The sequence below is a fragment of the Caloenas nicobarica genome, chromosome Z, assembly GCF_036013445.1.
Source record: "Caloenas nicobarica isolate bCalNic1 chromosome Z, bCalNic1.hap1, whole genome shotgun sequence".
Lineage (NCBI taxonomy): Eukaryota > Metazoa > Chordata > Aves > Columbiformes > Columbidae > Caloenas > Caloenas nicobarica.
This window is the reverse complement of record NC_088284.1, coordinates 85,888,164-85,911,089: the sequence shown is the minus strand read 5'-3', so window position 1 is coordinate 85,911,089 and position 22,926 is coordinate 85,888,164. Positions and strand designations below refer to the sequence as shown.

At 42.2% G+C, this 22,926-nt stretch overlaps 1 protein-coding gene across 3 annotated transcripts in view; it reads left to right on the top strand.

The window, feature by feature from the left end:
* Positions 1-5,240: 5,240 nt before the first annotated feature.
* DENND1B (DENN domain containing 1B) overlaps positions 5,241-22,926 on the top strand; it is a 158,262-nt gene continuing 140,576 nt past the window's right edge. For 2 of the 3 annotated variants that reach the window (XM_065656071.1, XM_065656070.1), the window contains exons 1-2: positions 5,241-5,347; positions 7,962-8,026. In XM_065656071.1, coding sequence (XP_065512143.1) covers positions 5,331-5,347; positions 7,962-8,026 — 82 coding nt within the window. In that variant the 5' untranslated portion in view covers positions 5,241-5,330. Of the gene's footprint in view, positions 5,348-7,961; positions 8,027-22,926 lie in introns of those variants that run through there. The other variant, XM_065656072.1, reaches the window with a different exon arrangement.

Sequence of the window (22,926 nt, the reverse complement as noted above, 5' to 3'; positions counted from 1 at the left end):
GTCCTGCCCAACCACATTTAGACCTTCTCAAGGTGTCGCCTTTGCTCATGTTTTCCTTAAATCATCATCTGTTCTTAGGCAGGAAAACTTAAGCTTTTTACCTTGTTTTTTGAATTAATAACACTGAAAGATGAAAAAAGATGTTTGGATGGATCATGCAGGGATTCAATAAATCTGTAGAATATTTGTAGACATGTATTTACTATATATATTTAGCTAATAACCTTCACAGGCTTCTTGAAAGAGACCTATTTTAAATCAATGGCTACCTTTAAAGAAGCTGAATTATGAAATGACCTAATATAAATATCTGGTGTTTCTTAAAAGTTAAGTATTTCTTTCTCATGATAGTACTATGGCTATGAAGTTTAATGGGGTAATTTGGGGGTTTGGAGAATTTTGCATTGGGAGATTACATTGTCACTCATTTACAATTTGGGATGAGCATGTGTAACATTCAAACAAGTTGATAAAAAAATAACCTTCGGTCCCATTAAAATGAACAGCGAGCTCCCAGTGAGGTCAATATTTCATTCTAAGAGATGCTTTCCAAGTCCGTGAGGTCTGACAAGGTGATTATGTTGTTAGGAGATGTACTGATAGCCGCTGAGAAAACATCAGACAACTGTTAACTTATTTGAAGGAACAAGGACTAAAAGTGATTCCAGTACAGGCAGACTTAGTGGTGAACGAAAGAATAATTCTTTGTACAGGGCATAAGTTGCTGATCATATGAACATGCTCCAAGAAATGTTTTACTCTAATGATACGAGGGGAAATTGCACCTTTTTCCGTTTTGCTATTTTTGACAAATCCATTGGTGTTCCCAGGAGACTACACCTTTTTCAGCAAGCTCTGCTAACAGTGTTCTGAAAGCAATCCCTTTATGGGATAGTACTACTTTTAGTAGTACTATTAAATGAAATGTACCTGGCCAAGGAGGCCTGGACAATATGGGACCATGAGCACACTGGCAAGGCAGTTCAGTGGAACCTGGGTTTCAGCATCAGTAAGACTGTGATTGTAAATATGCACTGTCTTGCAGTAAGATCCCTTAATTCACATTACATACACTGCAGCTTACGGAGATGACGAGAGCCCTCTACTACCTCAGAACTGGGCAGCAAGGAAAAAGAGCCTTGCTGGAGTGAGTTGGGACGGGAGACTTAGACCTGTACAGAGGCAGATTCAGCCCATGATCCCTAAACCTGCTGTTATTTCACCTTCGTTTTTGGGGTGAGTTCTGTTTCCTGCTCTCCCTGTGACTCCTCACACAGAGCACGTGTGCTTGCAGTTTGCACCGGGAGGGTTCTGATTCCCCCATGCTAAATGCTTAACAGAATCGTTCTTGTCTTCAGAGGCTTTGTGCTTTTCCCTTCTCTTTGTCCCTTTTACCTTCTTCCTGCCAAAAGAAAATCACTAAATGTGTGTATGTAATGGTTTAAAGTTCAAAAAAGCAATTGGATTCTCACAGAACTTCTCTCCCTTGCTCCACCATTTCCAAGGGACACGATGTGTGGCCATTTCTTGTCTGTTTCTCACATCCCTTTTTGAGATCCTGACCCTGCTCTGCATCACTTTTATAGACCCAAACCCACATGGTTTTGATTTGCCAGAGAATGGCAGATTGCTCCATAGTATAAAGAATGTGGATACTAGTTTTTGGATTTTGTTTGGTGTTTTTCAACTACATCTCCTGTTGTTTCCATATTGAATTTGCTCGTACATGAAAAAGTATTGCCACAATCTTGTTACGTTGATCCTTGAGATGGAGCTGCCCTGATGGCACTTCCATCCTCTTCTTATCTGATTCAGATGAAGCAGACTTTTGCGTATTTTTCATCCAACCTCTTACTGCAAACCATTAATCAGTTTGGGAGAAAATTGAGACTTGTAGGTCCAATTCGATTTACCTTCAGACCTCTTTTACTGACAGCATACCAAGAGCTGAATAGCGTCTGTAAATACCTATATCAGTCTTAAGGGTCCTTTACATTACTACAGTTCTACAAAGATGACTAATGAGTATTCACTGCTGGCAAACTACAACTGACTAGGAATCTTCATCTTTAAATTACCTGGTTTTCAGTCACTCATATCTATTAAATAAATGTTCATCACTCCCATCTCCTGCAAGTCCTTTTACATCAGTCCCTATGCTAACCTTTTAGAGAGGATTTAGGCACAGTTCAACCATTTTCTTGTTATGCAAAGCATAAAGAAAAAGGCTTTGTGTCTTCTGCATTACCTGGTAGAACAGTTGACTCTGAAAAGCCAAAATATCATTTGCCTCACGGTTCTAATTTGGAAACGAAACCCAAAGTGTAAAGAAAAGCAAACTAGGCTTTCCTGCCTTCAGAATATACTGAATATACTGAAGTAATCCCTTCTCTGCATATCTACCAGCTTTTTCTTTCAGTTTCTCCCTCTGCCTCAACCCTTTCTCGGGGAAGTACTGAACATAAGGCAACAGCAAGAGCACCTTTCTTAAAACATCCACTTTCGGTAAAAGCTGCTGTGGTTGCAAAGCAGTCTTGAAAACATGAACTAAGTGTAACCTGGGTATAGATGTCTGCTTTAGTTTCCACAGAGTCTGAAATAATAGTCTGAGAGATGTGAGCCTCACCTCAAGAGGGCTTTCTCTCACATGCCCTCTGTTTCAAAAGTGAACTTTCTCTACTCTTCCTGCTCTTCCGGGCAGGTGAGGTTTAGCCACTGCATCGAGTCAATTTACTCCAGTGTCAAGGCACATACTTCCTTTGGGAAAGAAACCTTACCTATTTTTTCCCCAATTATGATAAAATAAATTCCAAGAGACCTGATGGTCACGTCTGCCAAGACAGACACCAGTCCAAGAGACTGGCTGGAATGGCGCAGTGTATCAGCCCGACTCTTCCGCCTGTGAGAGTAGCAAGCATCAGCAGCTTAAGAGAAGAGAGAAGCAAGCTCACAGTAGGCTTATAAAATATTTAGTATAATCCAAAATACAGGTTTACTGACATCTCGAAACACAGCATTTTATTTTCACTTTCTCGTACACTTCAAATGGAATTTTTCCACAAATAAAACATCTCAGTATCTGGATAATCATCCAATCCAAATTCAATTTTACTAAATTACTGGCCATTTTTTGCAGCAAGGAGTTTCAAATTCTGTGTGCTTTGCAGTACGTACTGGGGGAGAGATGAAGGGCAGAAGGGAGGTAGAGAGAGAGATGTATAGACAAAATTGTGATCGTCTCTCTCCTCGCAAGCACTTTCTCACATACGCAGCTTTATTTGCTGCTGCTGCTGAAGCCTTTTTGGTTCTGCAGCAGTCCCATGTGCAGGATGCAGCACCATGTGCAGGATGCAGCATCATGTGCAAGATGCAGCACCGTGTGCAGGATGCAGCACCGTGTGCAAGATGCAGCACCGTGTCCAGGATGCAGCACCGTGTCCAGGATGCAGTCCTGCATGCAGGATGGAGCACCGAGTGCAGGATGCAACACGATGTGCAGGATGCAGCCCTGCATGCAGGATGCAGCACTGAGTGCAGGATGCAGCACGATGTGCAGGATGCAGCCCTGCATGCAGGATGCAGCACCGAGTGCAGGATGCAGCACCGTGTCCAGGATGCAGCCCTGCATGCAGGATGCAGCACCGAGTGCAGGATGCAGCACCGTGTCCAGGATGCAGCCCTGCATGCAGGATGCTGCTGCTCAGCAGCTCTGGGCGGCTGCAGGGGGGTCCCTGCCCTGCTCGGCCCTCGCTGCAGTGTAGCAGGGATGGGCATCACTCCCCTGTCCCCCAGCCCTTTAGTTCAAGCTGATCCCACCAGATAAGTTAAATTTAATAGTGGGGAAGTTAAAGCTGGTGCTTCTAGTGCCTCTCATGGTGTACAAAAAGACAGTTTTGATGATTTTTTTCTAAAACCCCCTGAGCTATATGGAGTGTGTGGTTGTGTGTTAAGGATACAAAGCCCCAAACAATTTCATTTACTTTAGTGGGAGCTGCAAATACTGGCTGTTAAAACACAGCCAAGAATTATTGCAAAATGAAGGCTGGGAGAGTGAGTACTTGAAAACCAAGAAAATCCCAAAGCTAAGGTTTCTGCCGCAACATTCAGTTGTTTTCACTGCACATCTATAAGTTTTATTATTATTTAATCTATATCCTGCGAGGTGTGTAGGATGTGTAATGAAGCCAAACTGATATTGCTTTGGAACTGTTAGTATATTCAATTTCCTGACTCTTGAATATTTGATTTTTCATTCTCAGTAATGCACCAATGCAGTTTTATGTGTTTAATATATAATTGGCTTGAATTTTTTTCCTCTTTTTTAACTGTTGATATGATGATTGATTTCTGGAGGAAGAGTCAAGCGGCTGACATTTCTTTTTGGCCCAGTACCGCAGGATCTGTTTTATGCAGCTTTTTATTGCAATGACACTATGTTGGTGAGGGAAACTTGGTGTAGGTGGGAATTTGGCTGCTCAGTGCCTCTCAGCTGAATGAGACTTGGAAGTCTGTCAAGGACGGCGTTATTTTTTCTTCCTTTCCAAACTCCCTGGGAACACTCGAGGGTACGAAGGTCCTCACGTGTGTTTACGGGAGGAACGGAGCGTTTACTCCAGCACCTCCCGAGCAGTTTGGGAAGCTGTTTGTTTAGCACCCGACGAAAAGCAAAGCTAAACAGATTACTGCAGGTTAAATTAACAGTTATGACCCTCAGTATTGGAAGCTCCACTTTCCGGCTGTCCATAAAGAACGGAGCAGATGTTAAGATGTGTAAGCTAACGCACTCCCCGCAGCCACGCCAGGAGCCCATTTCGCAGCGGTGAAGGTGTCCCGGCGGCACAACGCGGCCTCCGCACCTTTGCGCTGCCTTGCCCCACCTACGAGGGGCCTCGGCCGGGCCCAGGCCGGCCCGCGGGCGGCGGCTGCAGCCGGGGCCTGCCCCGGGCACCTGCGGCGCAGGGCAGGGGCGCCGCTGAGGGGGCGGCCCCGCGGCCCCGCTCGCCCCCAGGCCCTCCCCCGCCGGGCTCAGGTGACACGGGCCCCGGCGGCTCCCCGGGCCGCGGCGGAGCTTCCTGGTTCCCAGAAGGTGCCGGAGCGGCCGCAACAGGAACTGAGAGACGGGGGGAGGAGGCGGTGCCGCCGCTCCGCTGCAGTCGCGGCCCGAGCCGGGGGAGCGGAGCAGCCATGGGCCGCCGCCCGCCGCCGCCGCAGCGCTGAGCCGCCCCCGCCGCCCACGGGAGAGGGGCCGGCGCTGCCCCCTCACCCCTGCCGGGCGGGGCGCTTCTCCCTCGGGGGCGCTGGAGCAGCCGCCGGGGGCCCGCGATGTGACCATGGACAGCAGGTTCAAGTGAGCGCGGGGGGCGAGCGGCCGCGGCGGGGCCGGCGCGGGGCTGTCGGGCGCGGCGGGCCGAGCGGAGCTCCGCGGCGGGCAGGCAGCGAGTAGGCCTCGCAGCCGCCCCGGCCTGCGGGGCCGGCAGGCAGCGAGGGCGGGAGGGAGGGGAGGAGGGGGAGCCCACCCGGCGGGAGGCAGCGAGGGGCCGGGCGCGCCGCGGCCGCTGAGTGACAGCGGGGCGGGCGGGAGGCAGCGGGGCCGGGAGCGGGCCGGGGGGAGCGGGGCGCGCAGAGCGGCGGGGCGGCGCCCCCCGCCCCTCGGCCGCCTCCCGGCCCGCCGGCGGCCCCGGCATCGCCCTCCCGCAGCTGCGGGGGCAGCGCGCTCCCGCCTCCGCCGGGCGCGCCGGGTCAGAGGCGTCGGTGCCGGGGAGCGGCGGGCGGAGCGGTGCCGGCTCGCTGCCCGCTCGCTGCCCGCCGTGGCCGGGAAGGGCACGGTGCAGCGGGGGCCGTTCGCCCCCGAGCCGCCCGCGGGCCCAGCGCCCGCCTCGGCAGCCACAGCTCCCTCAGGCCCGGGCAGCGGCCCTGCCCGCAGCAGCTGCTGGTTTGTGACATTAATCTCTCCGGTAATTACAAACCTCCTTTTTGCCATTACGGTACGGCAGGTGCAAAAGAGCTTTTTAGGTGTTTGGAAGCACTGCTCTTCAGCCTTGCCCACCAGGAGTGGTGCCCGGTCCTGCTGACGTTGCAAACCGACAAGATGCTCGACAGGTGTTTGGGAATTGACAAAAATGTCTGTGTAAATATACGAGGAAGAAGCAGGCTGCTACCGGGGAGCCGTAAAGGAAATGAGAGACAGTCTGACAATTCTCAGACTGGTTTGACACATTTTTGACACTTCTAAGCATAGTGGGATGTGAAGAGTAAACTTAGAAGCATTTTTCTGCAAAAGCAGATTTCGGGTGGTGTAGTGAAAGATGGAAGGCGGCGTTACTTCAAAGAGCTTTCTTTGCGAGCGTAATTCAGCTAGGTGTTGAGTTAGAAGCCCTCATTTGGTGTTTGTAACACTCTAACCGATTCACATTAAAAAATCAGTGTTGCGTGGTCTGGGTGTTAGGAAGAAGTGGAAGGAGAAAATGGCCTCTCAGAGTATATATTTGGCACCTGAGCTAGAGTAACACCATGGGAAGATGTCACTTGTTTTAAAGACAGGATTTTTGTGTTTCACATTTCTAGGTGGCTCAACGAAGCCGAGCCTTATCAGTTTCATTCTGAACCCGCTTGCCATCCAGAGGAACAAAAGACAGACTTTAATACCAGAGTAAATCTCCAATATCCTGGATTTAGGCTGTTGTAACTCAGAGCAGAATTTGATCTCCTACACACAGGATCAGTAGAAACAGGATTTCCCCAACTAAATGCTTTAAAATACAATGCAAAGAAAGACTCTGATACAGGCGGGTTATGTCTCCATAACCTGAATTAGGCTATAATTGTGTATCTCAGTTGATGATGGTGCTGAGACCAGTGAAAGCATGTACTGAATCAATTAATTTGTGACAGTTGAAATTTCCCCCAGCTCAGTGTTTGGATTTCATTCAAACGTTTCTTTAAAGAAACAACAGTGTGCTAATTTGCTACATGCTTTGTTTGAGGCATTCTCGACCTGGAACCAAGTCTTGGATTTTTTTTATTTGCCTAACACTCCAGCCAACTTCAGTGGGAGTGTCACTCAAGAAGGGAGTTCAAGTGTGAGCCTTTTATGTGGTTAAATAGATAATTGATATGGGTGCGGTTATACCACTTGTTTTTAATACAAAAAGCAGTGTGCTGGGTAGGCAGAGAGAGGCGGGTGGTAGAGTAATGGCATTTAGAACTGGTTTAATAAGTATTTAGTTTGGCATCAGGTTGAGTGCTAATTGCTATTAGCATATGCAGTTCGTTGTTGTCAGGTGTGTATGTCCTGGGGAGGTAGAAGAGGCACTGGCCGTCCCACAGAGCTGACCGTGGGGCTGTGGCTGGTGCGCAGGTTTGGTAGCACGTCCATCCCAAGTCATCGCATTCGTATTTTCTCACTGAATCCTGCCTGAGATTCAGCCTTGAAAGTCAATGATCAATCTCTTGTGAAAGAGGAACCTAAGTGATTCTCAACATAATGGTGGTAATCTACGTTTAAAGTGTAATGGCTAAATTTGTGGAATTAAAATGAAAGTCTAATGATGGGCTATTTCCATTAAGTAGAGATAAAATGTGGCTTTAGAAAAGGCTGCCCATGACTCCATTAATATGTTTCAGGTTCAGTGGTAAGGATTTTAGTAGCATTTTTTTTTTTCCAGCTGTTAGGTGTGGTACGATAGAGTGATTTAAAAGCTATTTGATGTATAAGGCAGTGATAGAATCACTGGAATAAGTCACACGGTTTAGCTTGTTTATCTTCCTTATTCTTTTTTTTAAGGCTGTACAGGGAAACATGCTATTTTGGTTCTTCCTTAGAATTAATCTGATTTCTGATTTTATTTTAATGAATTTTAATTAATTTATATATTATTTATATAGAACAGAAAAGATATAACATGGTAGAAACACTATCTGAAACACATATATGATTAACCAATTGTGTTTCCTTCTTCTAGGGAAAATCCAGAACGTACCTTTGATTTGGTACTGAAGGTAAAATGCCAAGCATCTGAAAATGAAGGTAACATACCGTGCCCATTGATTTTTTACTTAGAGAAATGAGAGGTGGAAAAAAAATAGTTTGCATCCTGATCTAGTGCCATCTTATGTTTTGCATTGCTGCTGGATTTGGATTGTATTGGAAAACAACAATGGTTATTTTGTTGCCTTTTAACGTCTACTAGTGTGTTAATTCATAGTTATTGTGGGGTTTTTATTATTTATTTATTTATTAATATTTATATTATTATTTGGTTAATATTTACAAAGCTTGGACTTGAAATGTATCTTCTACAGTTCTTAAATCTTAAAGTGTTGATTTTATATAAGATTTCATTTCAGCAGAACAATTGACTTCTGTCCTTCGGTGGAATGTTAATTTTGATCAGTGTGATAGGGAGAAAGTATGTTCTTTTCTGAACAACAGAAGGAGACTTTCTAGCTCATGTTTGGCAGCTGTGTTGGTTTGATACACGATACAAACAGCAATGAGCTCTGACTTGAGCTTGTATTAGCCGTTAGTTTCACATCTCTATAAACATGTGGTAGAAGAGGTGTAGTAGAGCAAGAGGATTTTTCCTCCCAGGTAAAGAGAAGATGGGATTTCCAGTGCTGAAATTAAAGTGACCCCTAGAAAGTCCGCTGGGGGAACTCGCTTCACGTTTTTATCCGAGGCTGTTGGCCTTATAAGAACACAGGGAGAGAAGTAATTTTGGTGGGGTTGTCTTGTGGTCATGTTAGTCTGCAACGGCTGTGTCTTAATCACAATTGTAAAAACAATAAACTACATCTGAAAATTGAGTATATTTCTTATCCTACTGTGCTAATGGATGCTGTTTCCAGAGTTTACTACTCTAACAAGTTAGAAGCCTATAGAAGTTTATAGCCCCAAACTACTCCTTTTTTAATTTCAGCTGACGTTTCTGTTAGTGGTGTAATGGGTATGTGCCTGTGTTTACCCAAACCACTTTTGTTGAAGCTGAGTAATTGTAGTTCTTTAGGTCTTTTCCTGACAGTCATGACAGGCTTTTCTGTACCTGTTGTATTATATATTATCAATTTCTGATATCTCAAGTTCCTCTGCCTTTTTTTTTTTTTCTTTTTTCTTGTCTTCATAACACTGTTCATTTAGTCATGAAATGACATCTTGGTCCCGGTGCAGTCCTTGGATGTTGTCACTTTTTTGTGACCAGCCAGCATCCTTTGGTTTATTGCCTGCCTTTTTGATTTGCTGTTGGTGCAGTCATGGTTTGGGGAATCAGCTGGGCTTTCCTAACTTTCTGGTCGTTGCTGTGGTTTGTACAATGGCACATTTTACCTTCTGTTTTCTCCTTTTTGCAGTTTTTACCATGGTAATTTCACAGATGATGTCTGTGAATCCTGCTTAGCTATTTCTGATCTGTTCCTCATCGCGCTGCATGTTCAGTCTCTGCCTCCACCTGAAGCCCTTCTTGAGGGCCCATTCACATCTCTGCTTAGTCCCAGCTTCAACCTACAGATTTTACTCAACTGCCCTTCCTTCCTGAGCCCAGACTGTTGATAATCCTTTCAGGTCTTCATCTTGAAATCTTGAAAAATGCGGGCTGTTTTCTTCCATGATTGGAACATGGATCTATATCTGTTTAATTCCTTTATCTCCTTTTTGACTTCTGATTTTTGTCACCTGCAGCTCTGCGAATGATGGCCTGCACCTGAATTCTGCTTGTAGTCACTTCCCTGCCTCCCTCAGAGGGCGTTTTGTGCCGTTTGTCAATTGTCCCCTGTGGAGAGCAGCACCTTTAAGAAATCTCTGCATCTCCTTGACCCTGAGTCGATGTGGAGACTGATGGGTGACCATACTGTGGGTGCACCCTCTTTTCTTCCACTTTTTGCTGCCATCCCTCGTACCCTGTGTGGGCTCAGGTGTTTGTCCATGGGGTGGCCGAGGGCAGAGAGAAGGTGTGACACCAGTAATGTGGGGGCTGCAGCGGGTGACTGGCAAGGGGTTTGGAGTGTTTCAGCTGCCCTGGGGGTTGTGTTGATTCTTGCACAAGTCTGCAGATCAGCACAAAAGTACAGTCCCCTTTTACCAATCAGATTGTGCTGGCTGAATATTCTGCTGTACTTGGTGAACCATCTGGGATTTAATTTATTTCACATTATTTCTAATTCAGATAACAGTCACTCCAGTGAGGGCTTGATATCATATTTACATGTGGTATTATGAGCTCAGTGATGTATCAAATTAATATATCTGAACATTAAAGTTATTTAAAGGAAATTCACAAGGGATGAAAGTGTATTGTCTTCCCTGCCACTTCAGAAATGGAGCACAGGGCTTGTCATGCTAAACAGGGAACTTTCAAGGTTGGTTTATTGTAAGGCCTAACAAATTTGACAGTTACCCTGTATTGTAGGTCTTGCCTTTAAATAGATTTTCATGCTAGGATAATCTTTTGAATATATCATACTTGAAAACGTGATCCATTCACCTGTTTCTTTGCTCATGCTTCTTTCTTATGAAAGAGATTTGTGTTTAAATAGGGGCTTTCTCCCTCGCATCCCATCTGCTCCTTGCACTTGATCCTGAAGCTATGTCAGGGCTGAATTTGCGACATCACTGCCACCAGTGTTGCCGTGGAAATATCACAGCCACGAAATTATGATTTCCCTGCATGAGTGAGCAGCAGAAGAAGCTGACTTAGTAGAGAGGAAGACCTTGATGTGACCCATGGATCCTGAAGCTTTTTCTTTTCCAGCTTTGCTGTAGTGTGTGTTCTCCTGCATTTTAATTTCCCTGTGCCAGCCTATAACTGTTATAACAAATAAAAATTGAGGTAGCCCTACTGCATGTGGCACTGTCAATAAGGTGATGTTTTTATGAGGATGCTATATGCCTGCAACAGTGTGGCATGATGAAAAATTTTGCTGGTAAAGTTATTATGCTTTTGGAAAAGTATTTTTAGATAACTTCTTAATTGTAGCATAGCTCTCAAAGAATGTTAATTTTTCGGATCTGACTGTGTCCAGCTATACAGGATCTTATGCACATAAAATGCAGCAGGGTTTATGTGTATTTTGAAATTTGTTATTAAATCATTCCACTAATTATCTCCAACACTGTTTTCTGCTCAATGTAAACACCTAAGAGGTTTCATGTAGGTTAATATAAATTTATCGCTTCGTATATGGTAGTAGGTCCTGAGTTGGTTACAGCTTAGTTGTGCTAGCAGGTCTTTAGTTGTAATTGGATCAAAATTTTGTTTTCCCATTTGATGCTTGTTTTTTGTCATTTAAGAGTAGCTTGCATGCTTGACTATTTCTTAATACTGTGTTCTTGACTGAGTAGATCATCCTTTTGAGCTGCTCTTTCTCTTTGTTTTAAACTACAGGACTGCACAATAGTGTTACTAGAATGCTGATTTTCTAACTCTCTTCTCCTTTTTGGCACAGAAGAGAAAAAAGGGTACTCTTTACATAAAAATTCTTATAATTGAATGCTCCATTGAACTAATAGCATGAATTCTAACATTTTTTTGCTGTTGCTGACAAGCTTTGTTTGTTTCTCACTTGGGTTATGTTAAAAAATAAATATTCTGTATATTAGAGGGGCTTAATGTCTACTGTTAGCACAAAACAGGATATAGTTCCCTCAACAATTTAAAATATATTGCTTACTGTATTTTCAGAGTAAGCAATGCTTTTGATATTATACTACACCTAACACTTTACCTTGGAAGTTGCATTTCAGCTGTATTTAATTAGACAGTTGAGGCATGTATTCCAAAGAGGGGAAAAACGGCTTTAGGACCCGGGTTGGATTGTACCTCATGTTGTAACTTCCAGTCCTTTGCAGCATAGTCAAGATGGTAATAATCAATTAACATGGTATACTGAAACATAGTAACTAGTTAGTGTGGCAACATTTTGCTGGGAAAATTCATAACCCGATTCTTGCAAAACTTTGAGATTAATTAACTTCTGTTCACCAGAGTTTGCTAAGTGACTCAGAGATTAATGCCAAGCTATTCTAACAGCCCAATACTTGTATATTATGAATTTGGCTTGTGGCATGGGTAGCAAAAGGTTTTATGTTGCCTCCCAGGCAGCTGCAGATTTTTGTAGTTCTTTCTTGTGTCACTCCTTTATAAACAAGCAAATGAAATAGCCAAAGCGTTTGCCCATTTTAACATCAGCAGCCAGCCTTCTGTATTAAATTTTCACTTACAGACCCAGAGGACAACTTGGTAACGTATTATTATGATCAAAACTGTTGTGTTATTTTAAGGACGAGCATTGCCCTTTAGGGTAAAAAGATGCAAGTTTTCCGTGCTTTGGGCTGAACCACCTTTTCTAGGTACCAGGATGGATGCAGTGTGACGATCATCCCAAGTGCACAGTCTGACGTGAGGCTGTTGGTTCAGGACTGTGCGACAGCTGCACCTCCAGCAGCGTGACTCTTGTCGTGTCTCTGGAAGGTGACGCCTCAGCTGGCACTGCACGGTGCACTTGGGCCTGCAAACCGGCCCAGCCAAGCAGGCTGCAGCTTGGGGTTTGTTTCTAGCCAGCTCCTTCCACCGTGACAAGTGAACTGAATTTCTGGAAGGTTGATGTTTCTGAACTCTTCCACAGGACATGTCCAAAATAGTAGTGCCAGTGTAATCTTCATGAAGAGTATACATTTATCTATCTGTGCATATGCAAACATGTACAGTGTGTACATCCACACATATATGTCTGAACTTTAGATTTTGGTTAAATGTGCAAAGGCGAAGTTGGTAACTTAACTCATTCTATAAGCTGTACTCCCTATATTGATTTTTATGAAAACTGGGTTGCAGAGGCGGAATGCAGAAGGCAGCGCAGAGGTAGCAGCAGAAAGGCAATGTGCAACAGCTTCTCTGAACGTAAGGTCTTCAGCATTTCTGTCTACGGTTTCCCAAGAAGATGATTCAGATTGGTTTCAGTTTGTGTGGTTAAGACAGCGCTGTTTGCTACACCGTCGTTTTCTTTGAGTATAACACATCTGAAAAGCAACTAAAAGGCTCCATGGAGTGTGCAGGTAGATCCAGGAAATTAAACCACTGAATGTCTTGCTTGGAGTCTAGGACTGCTTTAGCCCTGACTGAAGTTGTTCAAGTTTTACTTGAAAACCTCTTTGAAATAGCAGTTCATATTCTGTTCAAGGAAGGAGTAGTTGTTTGAACAAGACTTGAAATTTGCTTTGCCTCTGTTTCCTCTTTCAATGCTGGGAAGCCTTCTCTAGCTCTAGGGCTAGATACATGATTTTCAGAGAAGGTGCTTTAATAGTGTGTGTTGAATTGCGTGAATAACTCCTGTAGTTTATCTTGCTTGTGCCAGAATGATGATAAATGTTAGTGATGCATGATCTCGAAATTATTTTTCTTTAAAGAGTCGTCTTTTCATTACATTTTCAAGGGAAAGTCATGCAAATCACTTTAATCGTATATTGGTGGTGTTAAGAACTATTTGAATTAAGTTCAGGAATTAGGCCAGAAATGCAAAATTCTTTGTATGAGGTTTGATTGTGATCTGTAGGGTACCAATAAGATATGTTGTTCCAGGAAGGTCCTGATTCTGGAAAAAAGTTTAACACAGTTGGTAATTCTGTCCATGGGTAACCTGTCTAGCTTTGGTACGATTTTGATTGTCTTCCAAAGCTGCTTTCAGGATTGCGGTTAGAGCAAGCATTATTTTTTCTTTTTTTTTTTTTTTTTCTTCACTGAAGAGAGCTGTTTATTCACCGCAAACGCCGAGCCTGTGGGTGTAACATGCTGATCAGATAACTCTTTTCCTCTGCTGTACTGTTGTTTTTTGGTGTGTGTGTGTGTTTTTTTTTTTTTTTTTTTTTCAGAGCATCATATGAACATGATTAGAAAGATAATTCTATCAGCGTAATACATGAAGAAGTTTGCATTTTTTTTTAAAAGCAATTAAAACTTTTGCTGTAGTCTTTATATACTATCAACCTTTTTCACTGTTTTATCTGGAAGGATACTGGCCTACAGAAAGTTAGGTTTCTCTAACTTTTTAAAGCGTGCCGTGTTCTTCAGGTGACTATGAAGAGCAACTATATATTGCTGTGAACTAGATAAGCTCTCATACAAGTCTTGTGTTTGTTTGTAGATTTTTAGTGTCAAATACTGTGTTACCATATTAGAATTTGTTTTACACCAATACAAAGTTAAAGATGCTTTTTTGGTTTGTAGAATGCCATTTCAGAACGTGGGCTATCCGATTATAGTCTTGAATGCAGTTTTTGTATATAAAAAAATAAAGACTTTCTTTCCATACTCCTCTGAAATTTTGTTGAGTTTAACACACCCCATCCCAAACTCATTAACTCATATGTTATTTAGGTTAGTGCTGCTTCCCTGTGACTGTTTGTTTTTTTCTGATGCAATTTTCAAATGGTCGTACCTAAAAAGCTTGGAAAAGGACATTGAATCTGGTTTCTCTACAGGATTATTGATTGCTTAGGAGCACAGTCCTTAGTTGAGGATTATGACAATGTTTTGAGGGCAAAAGCAGGTAGTGCTGGAGGTTGTGCATCACTTTTGCCCTTTTTGACAAAACTAAGGACTATAAGCCAGAGTTTGGCTGAAGCTCTGTCGTGTACGAGCACCAAGCATACCCGTGAATCCTGTATAACTTTGAACCCCCCAGTTGTATCTAAATGAATATTTTCATTGTATTCAAATTTCATTTAATTGGAAAGCTCCTCAGGGTATGAACAATGTCTGCTGTGTGTTTGAACTGTCACTAGCAAAGAGTGGGCGTTGGAGAATTATGAACAACAAAAACAATTAAGACAACTATGATTTTGCATGTGAGATAAAGATTAGCATTTTGATGCTTTTTACCTTTTCCATTCATGCTCCAGAGAGTGAGAGATGGAGAGCAGTCACTCCAGCTTTTAGCTTCTCTTCACAGATGCAAAAATGTGGAGGAAAATTTTGCTTTTCAGTGCCTCATTTCTTACAGATTCTTTTTTTTTTTTTTTTTCCACCAACCTACAGAGATTCTTGGATGTATGTGTAATTTGGAGGTGGGTGCAGATATGTGTGCGTAGGAGGGGAAAGGGTGAGAGCTGCTGGAGAAATAGGTCAAGGAAGCCCCTTCTCCTATCTCCCCTGCATTCTTCAGCGGGGAGAAGAGACCTTGGTGGGGAGGGTTGACCCTGCTCCCCAGCAGCCGGAGGACAGGCCTGGGAGGAGCAGCAGGCTCTGCCCTACTCCAGAGATACCAGCTGTAGTAATGTGGGGGCAGGCGCTGTGGTATCAGTGCTGGTACAGATGAATTATTCCCCTGCAGGCATTTGCCCGACAGTGTCATTTTTTCATGTAATGCCATATGCCACTTTCAGCAGTGCGATTGGGTTTTGGGCAGTGAAATTAAAAGGGGAAAAACTTGATGAGTTAACTTTTACAAATATTAACTTGTTATAAAATGAATTTTGTATAAAATTCAGTAGAATGGATGCACTAGTATTAACATAACTAAATATAAGCCGGAAACAGCAACCTGTATCATGTAATGTCATCAGTCAGTATGAAAGTTGGTGTTGCTGTGCTTTTTTCACATTTAATTTTAGTTTTGTTTTAGTACTTAACTATTTGAGATGGCTGCCTGGGGGACAGTTTGTGGGCTTTTAAATTGCTTGCATTCAGAAGCGTTAAGAGTTTGCGTATTTTTCTAAGCTGATGTCAGTGTGCTGCTGCCCTCCCACACACCGAACAGTCCATATGCACAGGGGTTTATCGTCCTTTAAGGAGATATGTTCTGCTCCTAGCTCTCTTCGTATATAATTTAATGGCTTGTCTTTCATGTACAGAGGGTTTAAAATCTGCTTAAAAAGCTTTGAAAACCAGTTAAACTTTCAAGGTTTAAAATGCTTTTTGCAAAGCTATGAGGCACTTCTCTCTCTAGCATGGACTTGAAGAGGCTGAAGTGTAGGGTTTCCTGTCTGGTTCACAGAAACAGTCTTTTAATTCTTTTTCCTTTGCCACTAGTGATATTATCTGGGGATGCAGATACACATAGATACATGTGCTCATCATATAACTGTTGGGATAGAGACTTCCTTTTGTAAATAAAATAAAATAAAGAGAAGAGTTCTGTTACTGTTCATGAAGGGCTTAAAAACCCCTGAAGCCGAAATAAATTTTCCCAGTAAAGTGCTGTTGTTATTCCTTAAAATAATTTTGTGTAGTAAGAGCAATTTGAGCGTAGCACCACTGTGCAACTAATGTGTCAAGAATCTCTATTTTTCTTTTGCGGTAGGCTGACGTGTGGTAACTTCAAGATCTGGATAAAAACATGCTTAGGATGGAAGATTCCATGTGACTGACAGATAAAGTACTAAAATGCTGAAAACATTAACTTCTTACATTTGCCTTTGACATTTTCCTGGGTATCTTGGAACTGTACCTCCACGTTTAGAACTGAATAATTTGGGTGGACAGAGTTCTTGCATTTTGTGATTCTGGTGTAGGAGAAGAGATCAAAACTTAACGCTGAACTTTGTATGGAAAAGAGAAGAGAAAAAGCAGAAGTGGTGAGAAAAAAAAGGCCTGAACAAGATTTCGGGTGTGGTATCTGCGCTTCCTGAGCTGGGAAAGCCGAGGCAGCAGTTTACAGTCATAACTGTCTTCCTTTGCAAAATTCTTAATCCTTGCTTGGAAGGTACTGTCTAAGTGTTAAATCCTTAATTAGAAATAAGGCTTGAACAACGCCCTTAGATGACGTTGCCTAGAGTTTGAGTCTGGATCTGTTTTCTTTATGCATTTGAGTGGGTAGTCGATGTAGATTAAAACCTAGCTAAAATTACAAACTCAAAATAGCATATTAGTTAGGGTTTGTGTATTTACTTTAGGATCTATTTTACAAACCTTCTTAGTTAATGCTAAGTTTTAATCACCATATAGGCATAATCGTCATAACCAAGGTATTTTGCCATAGCTGGTTTACCATTGCATTTTTCCTTAAACTCAGAACAGGAAAGCGTAACACAAAGAATGGTTAATACAACTGCTTACCTTCTAATAGAGAATGAGAAATTCCTATTTATCTGACTTCAGCTGCTGTTCACATCAAGGGTTTTATTTGTTGTACCAGTTGAACCTGTTTTAGAACACATCCAAATATTGTAAAGTTATGGCGTCATTGTGTAGACAGAGGCAAATGTTTGCTTTTGGGAGGAGGCAGTTCATTTGCTCTGTTACAGGACAAGCTAAATGCAAAAATCTGCTGTCTTTGGATGTAAATACTGAATGATAAATGCTGAATTTAACTGTGGGGCAGGAGTTGACCTGACATGGAGAAGCCATGCTAGTGATGGGTGTAAGGCACAGCATCGTTTTGCCAGTTCAGGAAACCGAAAAGAATGAGGGATGCCCTTACTGGCTCCTGCCACCTTGCTGATGGCTTTGCAGCTCCTAGGGTACTCTCCGAGTGTTGGAATTGTGTCGGGGTTATGTTAAACTCCTGTCCTTTTGAGGGAAATGGATTCAACAATATTGCTGGTGCCTTCTGGTTTTCTATTCACATAGTAAAACTTGGCTCTTAAGGAAAAAAACAAATACTGAAAGTTAGATCCCCATCACTCATGGTCACTTTGAAGCATTGCACATTTGAAGATAGATTACATTTCCATTTTGGGGGAAAAAAAAAAAAAATCCAACACTGTCAAAAGAGCTCAATTAGGCTACATTGGTGCCATGCAGTAATTCATAGAACTGAAAATAGTTAACAATATTGTGACACAACGTGGAAAATTCTGAAAAACTTTGTGTCCAGGAAAGACTGTTGCTGTTACTCATATTCTAGGTATCTTCTCCCTGCTAAGAATATCGCCAGATAAAAAAGGAGTTTAGTTGCCTGGCGGCAGATGAATCACTTGCTTCTTTAGCTGAAACTAATGAACTTTTCCTGTCATGTTACAAGTGGCTGCGATGACAGTGATTGTGTGGCAGGACCGGTAAAGCTCTCTGACACTGGAAACTGCGTTGGATGAGGTTCTGAGCACTCAGTTGCGGTCACAATCAGGTGTTTTTAATTGGTGCATCTGAGTAAACCCATCATAGTTTCTGGGAATAGGCACGTCCCATGCATTTTAAGTACCTGTTTACATCTGCTTTTACTTGGGGTCAGAGCCCTGTAGCATCCTGCAAGGCCTAGTCTAAAAATGCTTATAAAGTGTCAGCCAGGGCAAAAAAAGACAAATCAAATGGATATGTGTAATTAATAAGTAAACAATTGAAAAAGAGAGTATCTTTCTCGGCCTTGGTAGAATATGCTGTATTTTACATATAATATTTAAAAATGTATTCTTTTGCATTCCGGTTGTAATGTTAGAAATCAATGCTGTGTAAGTGCATGACAAAAAAAGAAAAAGTGCTTAATATAACCACCTCTAAAGCGCCTGGCTGAAAACATTTTTCACTGGCAATAAAAACCATAATAATTAAAGCTTTCCTTAAATTCTCTGGCAACTAGTGATGGTGAGTATCTTCTTTTTAAATAAACAATCTTGCGTGACATTGCTGGATGCTAACAGATCTAGCAAACTGCTTTGTCATTGAGAATACTTGTCAGACCTTGTGGTTGTTGGAGGAAATTTGCATTATGTTTTCAACAGTGGACACAACAGAAATCCTTTCTGCTCCTGCTATTGGGGAAAATTCTGAGGGAAAGGGTAAACCAGGTAAAATAAAAATAAACTAGCAGGACTTTCAGTGGAAGTGCAATAGGGAGAAGAAGGTTGGGCATGGAGAGGCTGGTGAATGGTGTTGGCTGTGGACAGCAGAGCTCCTGGAGCCAGGAGATCCGTGAGCACTTGTTCTGGTCGAGGCTGGGGAACGTGAGCTTGGTCTGCTTGTGTATGATCTGCTCTGGGCATTTTAAATAGGTGAGAAAGGTCTGTAGCTGCAGCATGCTTTGAAGCTGTGGAAAGAGGAAAAAGTCCTTTGCTTCCAGCCCTGAATGACTTCGGTTCAATCTGTGGGATTGCCTGACTCTGCTAACGTGGGACTGAAGGTGTCTCAGCTCTGAAACACTGCTTTTCTCTGTATTGCCCAGAAAACTTCTTGGTAACAGGGTTTGCTCTCGCAGAACCCATATAAATGGCTTCTCCTACCTGGGTGTTTTGGTTGGTGGTGCTTTCTATGATTGCTTCACTCTTGTAAACTGAAGAATGCTCTGTGTGGTAATCTGTGAAAATGAAGCTATTTCATAAGATGTTCTCTGCAAAAGGAGTATTCAAAGGAAATTTTGGCTTTCTCGTGAACAGTGGCTGTACTTCATACACCGTCCAAATTTTAAAATGCTCAATAGCCCTTCTAAAGGGAGACAGGAGCATTCAGGATAAAAATCTGGCTGTGTATGCAGTCACTTCAGTAAGTTGTGGCCTGGGATTGCCGAATGATCTGTGTGCTCACCAATTACCATCATCATTAGTGACTTCAGTAAAAGAAGGTCTGAAATGAATTCTGTTTAGGAGAGTTGCAGAGGCACCACTCGTTATGGTTGTATTGTAACATGGAGTTAGTGTCCATCTTCGTAAAGTAAACGTATACTCTTAGGATAGAAAGTTCTTTGGGGTTCCTGCTGGGAACATAACTGGGCTGTGTATGGAGCCAAATCAGAATTGCTCACATTGTGTTTTAGAAACATCATGGGATTTTTGTAAGCTGGTAAAAGTACATTGTTTGTGTTGTGTCTCATCATGTACACTCCTCCTTATATCTTAATATAAACAGGGAAACGTGATACTGACATATGTTACTGGGGCACTTCTGCTGCTGAGTTCTGCTCCCGTGTCTTTTAACACTAGAAATTATTCATCTAAGCATGACCAGTATGTTTTAATTGTCAGCACATCTTGAAATGTTCATTGTTCAGTGAGCAAGACAAAAGTCTTGCTAGGACAGAAAGTGCCGGAACAGCATAAACAATAGACCTGTATTTAGTTAAAGTTGCTTTGGCTGTGTAGAACAGTGTATATGACTTAGCACAGCAGTTAGAATAGTAGCTTTGTGCTTGTGGATCACAACACAATGCAAATAATGAAACAGATACAAATTGCCTAATCTGAGATAAATGTTGAAACAGTTAAGTGTTACAGAAAGAGTGAGAAGGTGGCTTTCTATTGATCGATGTTCCAGAACCTCAATTTTTTCTAGAGTCCTAGCGGTATATATTCAATTAATCTGTTTCATGAGAATATAAGTAGTTATGTCATATATGGAAAACAAAAAGAAATGATAGCGTGTACTGTGTGTTATCCTAAATTAATATTCCTGTGACAGAGCAATACCGATCTGTTACAATAAGATAATACATCTTAGAAACCAAAGAAACCACATTTGCAATATAAATCAATAGTTCTAAAGTTTAATTATCCCATCATACTCATACTTTGTTCACCAGCATTTCTGGAGGATTTTGTTTAACTCTAGAGTGTAACAACTAGACACCCCAGAATGATGTGAGTGTTGCAAATATGCAGGGTTAGGCAGAGCCCCAGATTTTATTCTCAGCTCTTCTTTGAACACCAATAGCTGAGAGATGAACTTGAAATCAATGTCTTCAACTTCATTAGGTTCTTCTTAAGAGAATGGAAAATGTTGCTTTGTTGGGACACCCAAATTGACTCCTTGCATCTGATATTCTCAGACATTATAATATAATTTGTAATTATCTTCAAATAAAATATAGGAGCAGTGAAACAAGAATGCTCTTTCATTTATAGCTATGTTAGAAGTTATGGCATTAATAGAATGCACAGGTGTGTGGATAAAATCTGCTTTATGCAGTTGTTCCCTCTAGAGGATTCCTGTGCCTGGAAAACTGACCACATGCACCAAAGATAAGGTGGGACAAAACACGGTACCCTGCAGGGTCCCAACCAAGTCTGGTTTCCGGTGGTAGTGAGTCAACAAGGACAAGCATTTTATAAATGATAGGTGAAATATCTTCCTAACTTGTGGCTAGATAGCTCAGTAGTTATTAATAGGATACAAAATCTTTCAGTGCTGGAATATGTTTACAGAGCTAGCTCTGATTCTTTTTTTTTCTCCTCTTTTGAGCATCCTGTTATTGTCTGTGCTTCCTCCTTTGCATGTATGAGGTTTATGTTTTCATTTGACTTAGCAGCACTAAGAGAAAACGATTAAAAAGGCCCAAACCACGGTGTAAGGGCCAGACATAATCCTAGACTTGTTTTGGACTTTGCTGGTATTGAGTTTCAGCCAAATAGGGGAAAAAATGGTCACACAAAGGTAGAACACATACTATACGTTGGTAGGAAGTGCCAGCACTGGTCACACCTGAAGGAGAGTGAAGCAAATCAGGATCATGTCGCTGAAAGACCAGATGGTGTGTTACTGGGAGTCACATCACCGGGCTTTGCTGCTGATAAGCATGCGTTAAGCAAGTCTGGCAAGAAGCAGCCAAGTCTTTGAATAGCGTTTTCCAGGAAGTAGACACTTGAAGTTTGAAATGAATGACTAATAGCGAGCGCGGTGCATTTCTTGGTAGTGGTTCTCTGGCAGCAGTGATGAGCATCACAGTCTTGTGTTCTGCAGCCTGACTTTCCACAGGCAGCCAGGAGAAAGCAAACGCTGTCCCGTTCCCTGCGGGGCGGCACAGAAATGGTGCTGGTGTCACTGAAGTAATAGCGAGGGGATGAGCGCTTCTGAAACTGCCACAAAGAAAGTGCATGTATATACTGGTTCTCATTGCTGGAAATCAAGATATAAGTGTGTTACCTTTTCCTGTCCCTGAAGTAATTTTTTTTTTTAATATCATCTTTATAAAATCAGAAAATGACCTAAATTTGTTTGGTTTTGTTCATTGGTGACTAAAACCTTATTTAAGCAATGTAATCGGCTGTAGTTAAAGCACCTTCTTATGATCTCCCCTTCAAGTAGAAGCCAGTGGGGGTGAAGTCTATGGTTAAGCAACACTTTCACCTCAAATAATCTGAGTTTGCTGGGTAAGACAGTGGAGAAAATATACTATATAACCTTTTCAACATATTTAAGCAATAAAAAACTGTTTTAAAAAAAAAAAAGCCAAAAAAAGGACTCTTTATAAGCTATCATGTAATGAAATCTGAGGGGGGGTATGATTGTGACCTCCTTGAAGTGCTGTAATATCTGCTGTTGAAAAGATTAAATGGAGCTCTGTGTTGTTATTACATTTGCAGCACAGCAGCACTTCAGCTGCAAATCTGTGTGATAGTTCTAACTTCCTGCTGACCTGTAACTTCAAAAAGAAAAGGGTTCTAGGCTTCATCTGAGCAGGAAATTTACCAAAAACTTCATTAAAACATTGTAAACCTTGTCTGATGCAACAACACACTTACAGGATGTTGTTTCAAGGTACTAATAATTCAGGGAAATGAGTAAATTAATAGGTAAAAACTACATGCCAATTTACCCAGAGCTCATCAAACATCCTTAGTTGCTCCCTGCCCTGTCACTCTGCAAGGAATAGCAGACGAGGGTTGTGCTGGTGTGGAGCATCACCCTTCGTGTCCTCGTTTTTAGAGGGGAGAATATTGCTGAACTCTCTCTCTTCTCAAAGAGTTCGAGGTACCACACGGATGAGGTACATTTCAGATAGATGAGTTTATTAGATTCTTTCTTTTTATTCATTAAAAGCTGGGCTAATGTGGTGGGAGTAGTGGAATAGACCATGAGATCTTGTTAGTTCAGGCTGAAACTTTCGCCACATTCATAAAGTGTTTGTAGCGTTTCAGAGCATCTGATATTTGCTGCTGTTAATACCGGATCAGTTTTACCTTCTGTGTAAAACACAGGATTTAAAAATAGATCAATACTTTAAATAACTATAAAAATGCTTTCTTTTCGTTACCAATCTTTCCTGTGTATTTAGCAAAGAAATAACAAACACTAA